This window comes from Festucalex cinctus, chromosome 8 (assembly GCF_051991245.1).
Source record: "Festucalex cinctus isolate MCC-2025b chromosome 8, RoL_Fcin_1.0, whole genome shotgun sequence".
Taxonomy (NCBI): Eukaryota; Metazoa; Chordata; class Actinopteri; order Syngnathiformes; family Syngnathidae; genus Festucalex; species Festucalex cinctus.
In genome coordinates, this window is record NC_135418.1 from 754,484 (window position 1) to 772,594 (window position 18,111).

At 42.6% G+C, this 18,111-nt stretch overlaps 1 protein-coding gene across 12 annotated transcripts in view; it reads right to left on the minus strand.

The window, feature by feature from the left end:
• Positions 1-15,987, minus strand: part of phf2 (PHD finger protein 2) — a 628,982-nt gene extending 612,995 nt beyond the window's left edge. For 5 of the 12 annotated variants that reach the window (XR_013284755.1, XM_077530639.1, XM_077530647.1 and 2 more), the window contains exon 1: positions 15,852-15,955. Coding sequence is in view for 8 of the 12 variants with exons in the window: in XM_077530639.1 (XP_077386765.1) it covers positions 15,852-15,949 (98 nt within the window). In the remaining 4 variants the exon portion in view is untranslated. Of the gene's footprint in view, positions 1-2,551; positions 2,917-15,851 lie in introns of those variants that run through there. The other 7 variants (XM_077530649.1, XM_077530645.1, XM_077530648.1 and 4 more) reach the window with 5 other exon arrangements.
• Between the last annotated feature and the right edge of the window lie 2,124 nt (positions 15,988-18,111).

The following is an 18,111-nucleotide window of genomic DNA, read 5'->3' on the forward strand; positions in this document are numbered from 1 at the left end:
TCCATAACGAACACCATGTTCAAACATAAGGGTGTCCATATGTGCACTTGGCACCAGGACACCCTAGGCCGCAGTTCGATGATCGACTTTGTAGTCGTGTCGACGGATTTGCGGCCGCATGTTTTGGACACTCGAGTGAAGAGAGGGGCGGAGCTGTCAACTGATCACCACCTGGTGGTGTGTTGGCTCCGATGGTGGGGGAAGATGCCGGTCCGACCTGGCAGACCCAAACGTATTGTGAGGGTTTGCTGGGAACGTCTGGCGGAATCCCCTGTCAGAAAGAGTTTCAATGCCCACCTCCGGCAGAGCTTCTCCCTTGTCTCGGGGGAGGCGGGGGACATTGAGTCCGAATGGGCCATGTTCCGCTCCTCCATTGTTGAGGCGGCCGATCGGAGCTGTGGCCGTAAGGTGGTTGGTGCCTGTCGCGGCTGCAATTCTCGAACCCGCTGGTGGACACCAGCGGTAAGGGATGCTGTCAAGCTGAAGAAGGAGTCCTATCGGGCCTTTTTGGCCTGTGGGACTCCGGAGACAGCTGACAGGTACCGGATGGCCAAGCGGAACGCGGCTTTGGTGGTTGCTGAGGCAAAAACTCGGACATGGGAGGAGTTTGGTGAGGCCATGGAAAACGACTTCCGGACGGCTTCGAGGAAATTCTGGTCCACCATCCGGCGTCTCAGGAGAGGAAAGCAGTGCACCATTAACACTGTGTATATTGGCGACGGGGTGCTGTTGACCTCGACTCGGGACGTCGTGAAGGAATACTTCGAAGACCTCCTCAATTCCACCGACACGTCTTCCTTTGAGGAAGCAGAGTCTGGGGACTCTGAGGTGGGCTCTCCTAAATCTGGGGTCGAAGTCACTGAGGTGGTTGGAAAGCTCCTCGGTGGCAGGGCGGATGAGATCCGCCCGGAGTTCCAAAAGACTCTGGGGGGTGCTTCGGGAGTACGGGGTACCGGGCCCCCTGATACGGGCTGTTCGGTCCCTGTACGACCGTTGCCAGAGTTTGGTCCGCATTGCCGGCAGTAAGTCGGATTCGTTTCCTGTGAGGGTTGGACTCCGCCAAGGTTGCCCTTTGTAACCGATTCTGTTCAGAACTTTTATGGACAGAATTTCAAGGCGCAGCCGAGGCGTTGAGGGGTTCCGGTTTGGTGGCCTCAGCATTGCATCTCTGCTCTTTGCAGATGATGTGGTGCTGTTGGCTTCATCAAGCCGGGGCCTCCAACTCTCACTGGAGCGGTTCGCAGCCGAGTGTGAAGCGGTTGGGATGGGGATCAGCACCTCCAAATCTGAGACCATGGTCCTCAGTCGGAAAAGGGTGGAGTGTCGTCTTCAGGTCTGGGATGAGATCCTGCCCCAAGTGGAGGAGTTCAAGTATCTTGGGGTCTTGTTCACGAGTGAGGGTAGGATGGAGCGGGAGATCGACAGGCGGATCGGTGCAGCATCTGCAGTGATGCGGACTCTGTATCGGTCCGTCGTGGTAAAGAAAGAGCTGAGCCAAAAGGCAAAGCTCTCGATTTACCTGTCGATCTACGTTCCGACCCTCACCTATGGTCACGAGCTGTGGGTCGTGACCGAAAGAACGAGATCCCGGATACAAGCGGCCGAAATGAGTTTCCTCCACAGGGTGTCCGGGCTCTCCCGGTCATCCGGGAGGGACTCAAGAGTCGAGCCGCTGCTCCTCCGCGTTGAGAGGAGCCAGCTGAGGTGGCTCGGGCATCTGGTTCGGATGCCTCCTGGACGCCTCCCTGGGGAGGTGTTCCGGGCATGTCCCACCGGTGGGAGGCCCCGGGGACGACCAAGGACACGCTGGAGAGACTATGTCTCTCGGCTGGCCTGGGAACGCCTTGGGATCCTGCCGGAGGAGCTGGTTGAAGTGGCTGGGGAGAGGGAAGTCTGGGTTTCCCTCCTGAAGCTGCTGCCCCCGCGACCCGACCCCGGATAAGCGGAAGAAGATGGATGGATGGATGGATGGATGGATGGATGGATGGAGATATTTTATTGCTACAATATGAAGTATAGTAGGCTACGTTTATTCACCTTTCTTTGCACCAACAAAGGAAGGCCAAGCTCTCTGGTTGCTGGATGCATCTGTAATTGATACAAATATATATATATATATTTGTAAAATTACCACAGGGCTCACAGTCGATCTGTTTTTTTTTTTGCTACATATTGACATTCTCCCACCTCTCTCTAAAACTATGACTAGAACTAAAACAGTAACAATGACAAGACACAAATCGGTCTGGTTTTTTTGGGGGGTTTTTTTTGCTACATATTGACATTTCCCCACCTCTCACTAAAACTTTGACTACAACTAAAACAATAACAATACACAAGTCCGTCTATCAACCTAGCGATTCTGCACATGCACACACACACTTATATATTTGTCCACTACATTTACAAGATGCACGAATTGTACATGTATTTTTAGTGTGACTGGCAACTTTATTCTATGTGAGGACAAAATGATGCATGATGCCTTATGAGGGCATTGGGGGTGACGTGTGAGCTACGAAGGGGAACTTAGCAAGTTAGCGGGCCTTACCTCCTCGTTCGGAGAAGACTCCCTGCTGCTTCATCTCCAATCTGAAGGCACACGCTCATCTGAAAGGTCAGGATCCGTCATCCTCCAAATCGGTGTGATTGTCGTGATGATCAATCGTCCTCCCGGTCTCCCGGTAATCGTCCTCGCTTGATGCGGCCGGTGGCGCGTCGCTCAACGGCTGCTCGACGCGTTTCTTCGACGTGAAACTTGATCGCCGCCATCATCCTTTGATGATGATGCTTTTACAGCCGAAAATAACTCATCTAGTGTTAACTGTTTTGGTTTTCTGTCCATCGCTGGCACTCTTTCTTCCTCCGCGGCTTCCGCGTTAGCCGAACCGGCCACCTCGCACCCCCGCCCCCCTCCACCCGTCAACGCATACACTTCCTGTTTTTTTTTCTTCTACAACGTGATCCTTGCGTGATCGTGGCTGTCTTTTATATTGTTGCCACCCGCTGGCCGTTGTTAACATCGCAGTCAAGCCTGATCCTTCACTCAAAAGCTGCGTCAGAACCTAATGTATACCCTAGCATAAAAAAAGCCTTATGACGTATATATACGTCATGTGTAGGCGGGGACAATGACGCTTATGACGTACATATACGTCATATGTATTAAGAGAGTAATGTCTTGGATCTTTCCGCTCGGTCGCGGTGTGCTAACTGGTAGAAATTGCTTTCAGAGTGGTGACTCGGGTGGATCTCGAAATGTGCCCACTTCCGGCGGTTTGGAATTTCTGTTTTACAGCAATGTGTGATTGTTTTACATAAGAGGCACATAAGAGGTGTGCCTCTTCTACAGTCATGGTTTTCGTGTTGGCCATTTTGGTCTGCCATGTTACTGTGGATGGCAGCTCTGCGGGATGCCATAGCCTTGTGGCCTCCGTCCTCAGAGAGGCCCTTCGGCCTTTTTCGTGAACCCGTGTCACGGGTTCGTTTTAAGAGGGGGAAAAATGATGGCGCAGTCGAAAAAATTCATTGAGTGGGTTCTTTTTATTTACCCCAACACAGCATCCAAAAAGGTGAAAAAATATTTACAGTGCAAGTCCAATGCAGACAAAAACAATTTCAAAAATATTTACAACTTCTTTTTGGTCATTTCCACAACTTACTGTTGACAGCTCTGCCCTCACCATCAGACTCCTCTCCCACAAATAACTTCCGACTCCCTTAAATACCCTATAGCCCCTCCCCCTGGACAAACCATTTAGAAATTAAACAAAAAGTAACAAAAAGCAGCTAAACCATGTGTAAATGGACAATATCTACAGCATATATTCCTCATAAAAAAAAAAAATCCCCCATTCACTACCCGTAATTTCTTCCCTCAAACAGAAAGCAATTCACCTAATAGATCTACTACTGTGATGGTTCATTCCAAAGTCAGGTGACAGCTGAAGCGCGGCAAAATATGCTATTTAAGTTCAATGCAGGAAGTGTTTCGGTTTGGTCCAGTGTTCATTGTCCCACGACCCCGCAGAATGCGGGCGAGCGTCCACGGCATGGCATCACGCGCCGGCGCAGAGCGCACCCCCCCCCCCCCCCCCAGCACCAACAACCGCGAAGACAAAAGAGTCCGGGTGAGGGGTAAGCAGTTTATGCAGATATCCACTACGGGGAATACGTGTAGGCTGTGTGGAAAACAGTTTAGGCGGAGCTCGTCTCCGCGGAACGAGGGGCAAGCTGCGCGCGCTCACGTAGGCTGCTCCTCTCAGCTAGACGGCAGCGTGCCCCGTCGGAGAGTGACGGACAGTTACTGGCGCCCCGTCACACCCGCCTCATGTCCCACGCTTGGTCCTGACGCACGTCGCTGATTCCCTTTCATGCCGTGGAAGTGAAACTTCTTTGGTTGTCTCGTGAAGCTTCGTTTCGGTGGGCGATCTCATCAGCTACTCTCATGGGAAAGCTCCTCGCCCTGTTTGTTGGCCCCGTGGGCCTTCATCAGCTCCCCGTCGGGGCAGGGGTTGTCATGTGGCCGGGAGCAGTTTAATTTTTCTCCCCAGGGCTTTGTTGTCCTGTGTGGACGGGCCACTTATCTTTGGAGACTAGGGTGTGTTTCGTAACTCCACCCAACTCCTCTTGCGATGACCTGCGAGAGGTGCAAATGTTTCCAAGCGACCACTCTTCCAGGAGTGTTTCCACATCATGGTCAGGGCTAAAAGATGTACCCTTGAGGGGTGGCGGTGCGGCTGCTTGCAGGTCTTTGCCTTGCACGTTTTAGCTGTCGCCTCTCCTCTTCCTCTGGCTGAGGCTCTCAGTCCTTTGTTTGCCCATGACCATGGGCTTTGGATGAGTTTTGTACGGCTGCTTCCTGGTCGTCGCCTTGCACGCTCTCCGGTTTCATCACCTTGGTTGTCACCTGTCCTCGTCCACTGGATGTAGTTCTGGGTCCTTGGGAGGCCCCTCTGTGAGGTTTGCTTTCCAGGGTCCTTGTGACGTCGCTGGTATTCAGTGTTCCGTGCTTTTAAGCACCGCCTACTGGTGGTCAAGAGGGACGAAATAGAACGTAAGTTACGAATGTAACTACGGTTCTATGAGTCCCGAACAACCGCCAGCATTGCTTGTCACTCAGAGTCCTCGTGTGTTTTGCACAAGAAGGTTCTGAGAGGCTGTGTTCCGGTTTCCGTCCCATTTTATACATGGGGATGATGTCTTGTATAGACCATGTCGCGCTAATTACATCATGTATCACGCCTCTCGCTCTTGTTGACCAGCATCTTAAAAAAAAAAAAAAAACACGGCTTAACCGAAGCTTGGTCCGCCCCTCACTACTGTCTAGACTAGCACGTAACAATCAACATGTCCTCCTCACCAGTGTGGTGGTTTTTCTCCATGGCAGAAGATCAAAACATTTTCAGCAAGGATTGGAAGAGGGGGAAAGAAGGCTTTTGCTCATCTGAAAATCCATCATCATGGCAGAGCCGTTTTGAACGAACGAAGGAGACACAGAGACAGCAGCTAATGTTGCTAGGCTAACGGCGCTAAGCTAACAAGCCAGCAGCAACAAATCTAAAGGCGGAATGATAATTACCATCCAGACGACTTTTGGCAAGCACAGAGGAGAGAAAGCGGAGCAGAGCCGTTTTGAACGAACTTGAATGAGGCACAGCTGTAGCAGCTAATTTTGCTACTAGGCTAACGGCGCTAAGTTAAGAAGCCAGCAAGGCAGCAACAACATATCTAAAGCCATTAACGCCAAAGTTATGGCTTTCATAGCGCTAGACAAGCAGCCGTTTGTTTTTTTTGTAGCTATTAACTTCACAAGTTAATAGCACATTTGGAGCCACGTTGCATCCTCCGAAGTGGCCACAGCTTGATTGACAAGAATCTCACCGCAGTTCGGGGCAGAGGTGGGTAGAGTAGCCAAAAATTGTACTCAAGTAAGAGTAGCGTTACTTCAAAATAATATTACTCAAGTAATAATAAAAAGTAGTCATTAAAAAATTTACTCAAGTAAAAGTAAAAAAGTATTCGCAGAAAAGAATACCCAAGTACTGAGTAACTGCTTGAACATTGTCTGATTTATTTTTTAAAAACAATGTAATCAGACAGACAAAAACATTCATTCTTGTTGGTGTGAACCCTCTGTTGACAAAAAATATCAGTTTACAGGTGTGTAAGCTATTGAAATCACACATTCAGTTCAATTTGCAAAGTTAAATTAAGTTAACTATATTAGAGTAGGATTTCTGATGATTAATGTATTAAATCTGAGTGTACACCTGAAGATATTGTGGTCACTACATTTCTGTAAATACCCATCCAGTAGAACAATTAGAAACTTGTACTTTTTAGGCTAAATCTTTTTTGTTTACATAAGCTATCATTGCTACACTGAATAAGAATGCCTTAACGTTGATATGTTTTCTTACCAGGTTCTGGCATTGCATGGAGTCAAGTGTTTATCTGTTACCTAAACTATCTTTACCGTTAATAATTTGTGACACTTAGTGGCTACTGCCAATTCATGCCTCCATATAACATGTATCGTGATCTGTTTCGTTTATGGCAACAGTTAGTGTTTGCAAAAGAGTCTATGTGAAAAGGTCCTTTTCAACACTTAAGACAAATACCTGCCTAAATACAGCAAAAAGGGAACTTAGGTCAAAATTACCGCGACATGTTAACTCAGGTTCGATGTGGAATTTTTCTATGCCAAAATGTCCGTTTGTTTTGGCAGACACATAAAACACCGCATTTTGAGGCTGTTATTGCGCATGGCATGTCAGGCAAACATGCTAATTATTTGAGGCCATGGGTGTTCGGTTTCATCCTCTCCCGCTGCCATGTTCCAAATGTCGACAGTGTTTCTGTCTGCCTGTGGTCCCATGACTGCATTGTTACGTCTGATTGGTAGAATGTTAAGGGAAGGAGTCGTCATGTGATTATTGTTGCTACGTCTGATTAGTGAAATGCAGTCATGTGGCAGAACCGCTGTTGGCGTCTCTAGTAAAGATAATGAACGAATAAAGGAGAAAAAAAAAGTAACGACTTTAGTGTAGCAAATATAGCGCCGTAAGACTAGTGATCTTTTGTCACACATCATTATTTTGTTTAGCTCATTAAAAGTCAGTACTTTTTTTCCCTTCACCTGCTCCTCGGCTGTCCTCGCTCCAAAGCTTCTAGATTTCACCAGCTAGACAGCGAGTTAATGATGTTCCAAATAACCAGACTTCGTTTTCCTTTTGTGCTGTTAATTTGAACAATGGCCTCTGACCATTACCCTCTTTAGGTCGTCGTAAAACTAGAAAATAAAATAACAATGTAATATTAGCTAACTATACACGGCACCTTTTCATGCTAATAGCACATTGCACATTCAACAGTCTCTAAATGTCCTAATTAACTATAATAAATCCATCCATCCATCCATCCATTTTCTTGACCGCTTATTCCTCACAAGGGTCGCGGGGGCTGCTGGCGCCTATCTCAGCTGGCTCTGGGCAGTAGCCGGGGGACACCCTGGACTGGTTGCCAACCAATCGCAGGGCACACAGAGACGAACAACCATCCACACTCACACGCACACCTAGGGACAATTCGGAGCGCCCAATTAACCTGCCATGCATGTTTTTGGAATGTGGGAGGAGACCGGAGTACCCGGAGAAGACCCACGCGGGCACGGGGAGAACATGCAAACTCCACTATAATAAATCGACAGTGTTTTTATATTGACATCGCATGTACTAACGGACAATTCTCGTCCAAAGCAACAACAAAAATAAGATCCAACAGTCTGCGTAACAATGAACGTGTCGGCGTTCCGTGCTGCCACATTGGAGTGGTGTGTTGTCTTTTTTTTACTCAACAAAAACGGTAAACCTAGCAACCACAGGAGGGCACTTAAAGACTGCACAAATTCAAACTAAAACTTCTGAAGGGCAGAATAATCTGTATTGTTTGGTTTGGCACATTCCGCTGGCCCTCCTTTATCACTATCATTCTCCTCCTCATTCTCATTCTGTTTTAGAAAATAATCAATAGACCGCTTCATTTTTTTTTTTTTCATTCGCTGCCGCTTTTCCCTGAACCCCGCACGACAAGCTACCACACCACAACCGCCTCCAATGCCTTTCAGTTACAGTCGGCGTGCGGCGGGAAGGGGGCGGGATCATTTCAACTCTCCAAGCCAAGCTTGCACTCCCCAATGCGTGCGGATCTGCCCTAACATTTCACGAGTGGCAAGTCATGCCAACATTGAACCATATTTACAATTTCATATGGACCACCATGGATGAAATATTGAGATTCACGACCGGCTCGCTAGTCGCGAAGCTATTTGTGAATTGAGAGGTCCTGCTGCTGGCGTTCTCATTTAAGTTAATGTAGGGCTGCACGATATTGGAAAAACATGCGATATGCGATATACTTGCTGAACATAGCGATATCGATATTATTGCGATATTTAACATTTACCGAAGGAAATTACATTTTTATTACCTAATGAAAGAAAAACATTTTTCATGGGGCAAAATAAGCAACCTTCATGTAATCTTAGTTAATTAATTGTAATTATGTCTTGATAATTTTCAACTATTGAATGGCGATGCACATTTTAGTTAGCATCTGACTGGTCAAATTCATATAAAAAGCATAAAATTCCATATAAAACTTATTGCGTGCCTTTGCGATATGCATATTGCAAGGGCCAATATCGCGATATCGATATTTTTTCGATATATTGTGCAGCCCTAAATGGGAACACACGACTGCAATTTTTTTTTTTTTACCACAAACATTACAAATCCAACCACAACTACCTTTTAAATAAATATAGTTCAGCGTTGTTGTAAAAGATTATTATATTGATTGCATATACCATATTTTTATGACTTTGGTGAAGAACGGCGGGCGCCTTTGATTCTCTCACGCAAACAAGGATATGGGCGTTGCTCTATGCATTGCTGTCGGATGACCAGCACTGCAGAACCACTGCCGAAATGGTTCTAAACTGCGGTTGCAATGGAACCGCTCGGCCCCGAAAGAGTCCCATGGAGGTATCCGGGGACAAAAAATGCCGCTTCCGGGTGGAACCGGTCCGGTGGAAAAGAGCCATATTACATATGTTTGTATGTAAATTGTTGTCTGCGCGGTGCGCGTGTACACGTATGCTGTGCCGAGCAGGAAGTAGCCAGCCAATCACATTGCAGCGGGTCATGTTTCACTCAAATACTATTGGATTGAGTCAGCGGACGGCGGCGCGCTCTCGTTGCTAGTATGGGAGAACCAGCGGAGGACACAGCGACTTTCGAATGTACGTTTTAAACATAGTTCATAGAGAGCATTAATGCACTCGCGCCGCGCGAGCGGCATTTTTGTTCACGAGCATGCACTTGAAAGTTGCCCGCATTTGCGAGTGAAATGCTCGCACTGTCGAGCCCTGAAAACACTGATCTTTGAATTATTCTCAGATCAAATTATCATTATACTATTAAAATTGGAAGATGGAGTTATTAAATGAGTTTTATTTTATGAACATAAGACATGAACATAAGGGATGTGTCATAAGTCATATCTAATATAGATAGCGTAAATGTCGTGTATATTATTACTCTGTTTACATGATGTGTGAATGAACTCAGCTGATTCTCAAAGTATGCACCTCATCTCTTCTCATCTTCTCAGATGAAACGGACAAAATGTATAAGATATTTTGAGGGGATTTACGGTGTGGTCATTATGCCAACTAGTTTTACAAGACTTAAGTCGTGCTATGCTAACATCGAATATCATCACGTTAAACCAAGTTCCCGTTTGAAACAAAACACACAACTCAGTCAGTAACATAGCGATTTCCAGCCAGTTGTAATTCCGACGTTCGTTTTATTTACCAGAAAGCTTGCGTTGGATTAGAAGACGCAAGCGATGTCACTTGGTGAACAACTACAGTGCTCTGTAGCGCACTTCAACGAGTCTCTAAAAGCAACCCTTGATCTATCGTTTATCCGGTGTGCTTTGTTCTAACCATTAAAATCAGCATCATCACTCACTCAGCATACTTAGCCATGCTAGCTAGCTAGCTAACTCTGATAGTCCGATACATGACTCATTCATGAAGCTGTTATTGGCAGTCAAAACACAAATAGAATGAAGCTGTTAGAATGAAGTTTTGTTTGGTTGTTTGTTTGTTTGTTACTCATACAGAAACCTTTGCATTCGCTTCACATACTGTACAAGAAGGACTGGGAATCGAAACACGACCTGCTTCCCCTACATCTTGGATGTTTGAAGTAGAGCTTAAATTCATGATAATTCTGTGATTATTATTTATTGGTCCTGGTTCTTTAATGTACGAGTCAAGTTGAAAAAGTGGGAGAATCTGAGTAATAAGTATACTTTTTGCAATTACACTGACTAGATTTTCTCTTTCAGAGTGCGAGCTGACCAAGGGGTAGAAAATGTAGACATAGCGAGGTGCATGTTTACTGTAAGAGGAACAGGTCAGGGCAGTTTTATTGCTGGAAAACGCGTACATAACCAGAGGTAATTACACATAACTGGTAGAACATTTTAGAAATTTTATAATGCATATTACTGAATATTAGTATAAATTAGAAACTGAAATTTCATAATTTTATAAAATGATTACAGCCATATTTGTGTTGCTCTATGCTTTCTACTTGGATGCATGCAAAATCATTGTGTGTAAGCTTGTAAAAAGTATTGAAAAGATCCTCTCCCTTCTTTGTAATCGTAGGGTGGAACGTCTTTGGAGAGACCTTTGGAGTGTAACATGCAATTATTATACGATAGTATACTTCACGGATTGGAGTAAGAGGGCTTCCTTGACCTGTCAAATTCTGTTCACCTCTACTGTGTTCACCATATCGACATACCACGACTTCGATCCGATTTGAAACTTTTCACGTTGCGCACTTAGGGAAGTCTGACTCCAAATCAGCTATGGGTGATTGGGATGCTGCAAGCATTGGTTCCAGAGCCAGACCTGGTGCAGGTATGAATGAAGTCGGTGAAGTAGTTGCTAGGAAGGTTCAGATGAAGAATCTAATCTACTTTTGTATGTAAAGGTTTCTTGTAATTGAATTCAAAACATCTTCCCAGTATTGTTTATTGCACAAAGCAGTCATTTCTGACCTTTGATGTACAGTTGAGGGACATTTAAATTTATGTCACAAATGAAAATAAATTCCTGTGTAAAGCAGTTTTGACTTTTATTTCAGGAAAACATGCATATGAACTAACAATCAGTCAATTATTCAGCATTTTATACATTTTATACATACATTTCTTTCAAGAAAGGATCCATAAGAAATTGGCCTGCCAACAAGAAATCTAGAAAGCTCAGAAAATTAACTGTTAAACTTAAAACAAACATTGTGGTCGGAACAGCCTGTTATTACCCAAAAACAATGGCACAAAATTTGATAGCAGTCAGTACATGTGATTTAAAAGAATGACAATCGCCCATATGAGCAGTTGGAAACGTAAATGGTGTTGGTGCAGGGGGTAAACATAATGTGTGACCTGGCATGTGTACCTCACAATTGTGGTCAAAGTTTATTGTTATTTTAAATTGCTCTCTGTCTGAAATAAGCGGGTGCTTGTGGCCCTGCCCAGTTATCCACAGCTTCACCTCAGGAACAGAGGTGACCCACCACCAACTTCATCTTCTGCATCTAAAAAGTAAAGAAAAGTGTGCTGGAATTAAGTACCAAACATGTACAGTTGTTTTTTTTCTTATCAGACAAGGTTATGTTTGACACATGTTTTGAACATTATTCAAACAGGAAAACTACAACGAAACAATCACAGGAACTAAATTTATTTGTGACCGGTGTGGTGTTGTCTTGCCTGTTTCACTACTCCACTAGGTGGCAGTACTATACACTTGATTTGTATGTGCGCATGCCGAAGGAGATGGAAGGAGAGAGAATAAAGTAGAAGCTAGCTACGTGGAAAGTGCCTCCTTCTTCTCTGCACCTGCTACAACACTATACAACAAAAGCAAAAGGCAAAAGGCAAAAGGGTCCACATGTGCAAAAAATAAAAATAAAAATCTAAATTGAGATGTTGATATATTTGAATTCTGCACTTAATTCCCTTTAAAATGATATATAATACATGGATGTAGCTGAAAGATTGACAAAGTTACAGCAGTATTTACTTTTATTAGTATTTATGATACATTATTACATTAGTCTACATTGCATACCAACGTGGTCTGAGTAGAGGAGCGGATTGCTCCGCGTGGGTATCGCGGCTGTATCCCTCTCTAGAGTTCGACATGGTTTAGTCAAGTGTGTGAATTTAGCAATTTGAATTCAAATTAGACAACGATTCATTAAGAAAACGATCCTGGTGTATATCTCTGTCTGTTTGGATGACAACTCGCTGGTAACCGGACCGATGACAACATAGCTTCTACTCCATTAGGTAGGATGACTTCTGTTCACGTTCGTGTTGAATTGTGTTTAGACTTTTTTTGGTTGCTATGTCATCCATCCATCCATTAGCAGATTCGCTTATCCTCACAATATTTATATAAATCAGGAACGAATTACGTCTGAGGCTAGGAGAGTCGGGTTGTTTTTAAAAAAGTGTGTAAGACGCAATGCTAGCTAGCTCCAGGCTAAAAACACGCCCCCTAGTTACGAGGCATACTGTCTAATAATTGCTTATTTTCATACCCTTCTATTACAATTTTGACTTTTGTGCTGCTTGGAAATGAAACTAGAGACCTCAATGAAGCTATTTGTGGAGAAATCTCAAAATGTACAAAAAATGTCCAACTGGCTTATATCGGCCATATCTCTTGATTAAGCCTCCCGACATGCGGACCTTTTTGCTGGAACGGGTCACATTTATATCATGCAATGTCAGTCACTTCATCTGTATTTCAAACACCCAAGAGATGATAAATGTAGCAGAGGCTACTTATTTCAATGACCATTCTCATAAGTGATTAATAATTAACATTGTATTAATGTAATAATAATAATAATAATAATAATAATAATAATAATAATAATAATGTAATAAAATAATAAGGAATACGCATAATAAAAGCTATCGCAGCAGGCCATTTATTTGCACCGTTTCTAGTACCAGCAAAACTACAAAACATCACAATTAATGACGAGACTAACCAAAATCAAACGGTTACTAGACCTGTACCCTAGTAGTAGTAGTGTCACCGCTTGGACGGCCCATGAGTACACCTATTACTCAGATTCCCCCACTTTTTCAACTTGATTTGTACAGTAAACAACCAGGACCGATAAATAATAATCACAGAATTATCACGAATTTAATCTCTACTTCAAACATCCATGCAAGTGTCTTTATGAGTAAAACCAACAACAAAACTTCATACTAACAGCTATCCCAATGAGCTGTATATTTGTGTTTCGACTGCCAACTACATAGCTTCATGAATAAGTCATGTATCGGATGATCAGAGTTAGCTAGCTAAGCATGGCTAAGCAATGCTAAGAGTGATTACGCTAATTGTAATGATTAGAACAATGCGCCGGATAAACGATAAATCAAGGGTTGCTTTTGATAAATGTAAGATGTAACTAAAACAGAAAACTAGGGGGAAGAAAAGTAATATTTACCTCGATGCCGGCGGTGACTGTACTGAATGAGCCAGTGAAAGTCAGACGGACGTTGTCACACCACCATTCCTAGCTGACCAATGAACATTGTCGCAGCGGCTTCCAAGCTGACCAATGAAAGGGCTTCTATCATCGGTTGAGCGGAGGACCCCGCCCACACACCACAGAAAAAGATTTGCAACCAATAAACAGATTTCAATTAAAAAAAAAAGATCCGCAACCAAAAAACAGATTCGCAAGCAAAAATCAGATTTGCAACTAAAAGTCAGGCATTGCAAACAAAACCAAAAAAAAATTGCTTGCAAAAGTTTTTATTTTAACTCATTCACTGCCTTTGACAAGTATACTTGTCAATTGTATTTTTTAGAGCGGTGCTAAATGGGGGCGAATCTGAGCATGCGCCACTGTAAATATCAAACTTGGAAACAACTTTACTGATGCCCAACCACCGGTAGATGACATCATTGCCCCATTTTATAGGAAATAAACACAGTTTCAGAGTCCATGGGAGAAATGGCTGTATTTTGGCAAACCTACATTTTTCTGCTGTCAATTATAAAAGAACGGGACGGGACAAAAAGTAGGGAGTCTATTCTGTTATTTGGTAGATTCGGTTTATATATAATTATTGAATGTAATATCACGTGAGTATTGGAAATGTAAAAAATTTCTATAATGACTGGCAGTGAATGAGTTCTATTAATTTTGTTTGGAATGTTTTTTTGTTTGCATTTTTTTTTTATTTGAAATCCCTTTTTTGTTTGATTGAAATTTATTTGAGGTTGCAAATCCCCTTTTTTTGTTTGATTGAAAGGTTTTTTTTGTTACTGCAAATCCCTTTTTTGTTTGATTGAAATTTATTTGAGGTTGCAAATCCCCTTTTTTGTTTGATTGAAAGTTTTTTTTTTTTATTGCAAATCCCTTTTTTTGTTTGATTGAAAATAAAAGACACAAATTTCTCTCCAAAGACTTGAGTCCCGTAAAATAGGTTTAACACCGTCAATGCATATTAAACAGCCATAAGACAGAAAAGACCAGACAAATATATAAAAAATATATATTATTTTCATTTGTTTGATTTTTTTTATTTGGTATTGGAGTAATCCAAAAGTAATTAAGTACAGTAGGCTATTCAAGTTACATTACTTTAATATTATGGTTTATTTTGGATTACGTTACTAATTAAATTTTTTAACATGTAACTAGTAACTGTATGGGAATACATTTTTAAAGTAACAGTCCTAAGCTCTGCTTGTAGTGCAGTGTTTCCAAAAGCAGGGGTACATATTTTCATTTAATAATAAGTTGTGGTACGTTTTGCTTTTAGAGAATCTTCAACTCGTAAGAGGGGGTACTGATGGTATGACAAAAAGGTTTGGGGTACACTTAAAAAATAAAAAAATAAAAAAGGTTGGGAACGCGTCCTGTTGTAGTGAGCTATTTCACAAGATGAAACACTGTAAACTAAGTGTACATTTTTTCCATAGCCAGAATGGCATTATACGTGCCCAAAATAAAGCCAAGTACAAGCGGAAAGCTAGTAGCAAGATTTGAGGGAATGGTTTAATTGCGAAAACAGTTTCGCAATTAAACCTCGATAAACTCGATGTTGTCGAACACTCACAGATCCAAGAACAACAGCAAGCTCACTACATACAACCTATGTTTCGGAATACGTTCACATTTTAACCGCTGAAGCGAAACCCGAGGTGGGCCATTGTCAGCGCCACATATTGCAGTCTCACAGGAAAAGCTGCTCGGGGCTCGGCGAGTGCTGTGGTCATGATCGTTTTCTTATAAATCACTGAGTGAAACACTCCAATCATGGAACAATATGTCGCAAACGTTAAACAAAAGAAACAGAACAAGCGACATAGCATACATGTAAATAAAAAGCGAGTACTGTACGTCGAGCGAGGCTCTCCCGTTACCGTCCCCTCTCATCTGGGCGAAGCGTGCACGTCAAATTTAGTACTTAAACTCATGTAAATGGCGAAGCCCAGTCATAAATAACACAATTAAGACACAACAATGTTCTTGATTACTGTAATATGTTTTGAGTTATTTACGAAATATCCACAACCCCGCTCAGCTCTAACTCCGCCTTCGTCTCCGAGCAGCCTCTCTTCAAAGCTGTCAAGCACAGTATGGACACCGTTTTCGTTTAGCTTCCTCAAATGCAAACAACCGCCAAATTGCATGACATTGAACAAAGTGCTTTACCTGCCGTGAAACCAGTCTTTGCAAGCATCGCACTCAATCATAAATTGGGTCACGTCGTAAGGTAATCTGCAGATGCAATAGATGGGTACAGTCGCCATGTTCGATTCACAAACCGCGTGTGTGCGCGCGCGCGCGCGCGTGTGTGTGTGTGTGTGTGTGTGTGTGTGTGTGTGTGTGTTCTTGTACATAATACATAGTGAGGACCAAAATACGTCTTTATCCAACAGAATGAGGACATTTTTGTGAAGTGAGGACATTTTGGCCGGTCCTCACTTTGCAAGACCTCTTTTTGAAGGTCAAGACTTGGTTTTAGAGTTTAGGTTTGAATTGGGTTATGGTTGGGGTTAGGGTAAGGGTTAGGTTTAGGCAATCATTTTTGATGGTTGCGGTTAGGGTAAGGCTCCAGGAAATGCATTATGTCAATGGATGTCCTCACAAAGATATATGTACAAGGATGTGTGTGTGTGTGTGTGTGTGTGTGTGTGTGTGTGTGTGTGTGTGTGTGTGTGTGTGTGTGTGTGTGTGTGTGTGTGTGTGTGTGTGTGTGTGTGTGTGTGTTGCACGCGCACGCGCGCGCGAGGTTTTGCGGGCCGGGCTGATGGGGGTTGGAGTAAAGGGTCCTGTGTTCCTTGACCGAATATATGTGACCGATTCTGGATAAGGATACTGGATTGTAATAGAGCTCAGCAAGTCTGTGGTCTTAAAATTGATGTTAATTATACCACTATGGCTTGATAGAAAATAATATACCTACAAAAGAAAAATAATTATTTCAAATTATTATAACTGTTGTTTGTGTAAAATTGTGGAAAACCAGGTGTGCTATGTGTATGAAGAATATATTAATTGATAGTAACACCGTGGCCAGGCAAATTCTCTGTCATTTAAGAAAAGAAAAAAATAAGGACAAAAAGAGCCTTTTTCCTTGGCGTATTTTACAATTCTAAAATTTTTGATGTATTGTATTTTTTGTGTGTGTTTTAAATGATTACACAAATGATATATATTGTGTGCACTGGAAAAAAATTAAAGCACCAAGTAAATGTGACATTAATATATACGTATGTATAGTTAATACAAATGTAGAATATCATCAGGATGAGTATTTGATTTGACAGCATCACAATTTATTAGTAAAAATCCACCAGAAATCTTTGTGTACAATACTCATACTAAAATTAAGTTTATGTCTTTAAAATAAATTAGTATTTGGATCGCAAATTACATTGTTTAAATGTTTGTAATAATAATTGTATATGTTTCCACAAGATTTTTGAGAATGCACTACAAATATCAATTAGCTTGAAGTATATGTAATTATCAAACAAGTCAACTAAATTTTATTGGACAGTAACTTATGTGAAAAAAATCAAGTACCGTCCGGATAAAGTGACGTCATTTCCTGGAGGCAGGCATGGCAGGGCATGCGCAAATGTGTTGGCGGGCAGAGCGGATTTTATTTGAGAATCAACTTGACCTGACCGTTCCTGATTTTTCATTTCATTCGATGGATGGAAGTGTGGAAGTGTAATAAAATCCAAAATATCTATGCCATGTTCACACTACAGCCCAATTCTGATTTTGTTTTTGAAACAAGAAGCATTAAGTTGATATTTGTGGCAGTCCGGCTGACAGTTTATTTATTCCAGGAAGCAATGTCGTGACGTCATCTTTATTAAATGTCTTAAACTCTCCGTACGTTGCCTCATTTCCCCAAAATATTTTTACCTTCTCCGCTGTCACTACTTTGGCGATATGAGACGAAAAGGAACGGATTTACATGTAAATCCATGTGATAAGGCAGTCTTCTCAAATTGTGCCCCCCCCCCCAGGGGGGAGCGAGACTCCATCAAGGGGGGCGCGTCCTTGACCTCGGGGAACATGCTTTTTTATTTTTTTATTTAGATTTTATTTTTTTAACCTACTAGAATAAAGTGCAATTGCACCTCAACTACATTAGGGGGCAGTGGCGCTCTGATTATTGGCAGAGTATGCGCAAGGAGCATTCACTCGGTGGTGTAGGGGTTTCGTTTGCATTGAGCATGCGCACTTTACACACAGCAGAAAAAAATCAGCACAAATTATTTTATATTTTTGTTATGCAGGTTAAAGTTTTTTTGTTTTGTTTTTAAACCCTGGAGAACCCAAGAACCCTTTTCTTCTTTGGAAAATTATGAATTATACATTAAATGACTGCTATAAATTCACTGAACACCAAAATATATGTTTTTTCAATTTTAACCCTTTATTCCCTAATTTA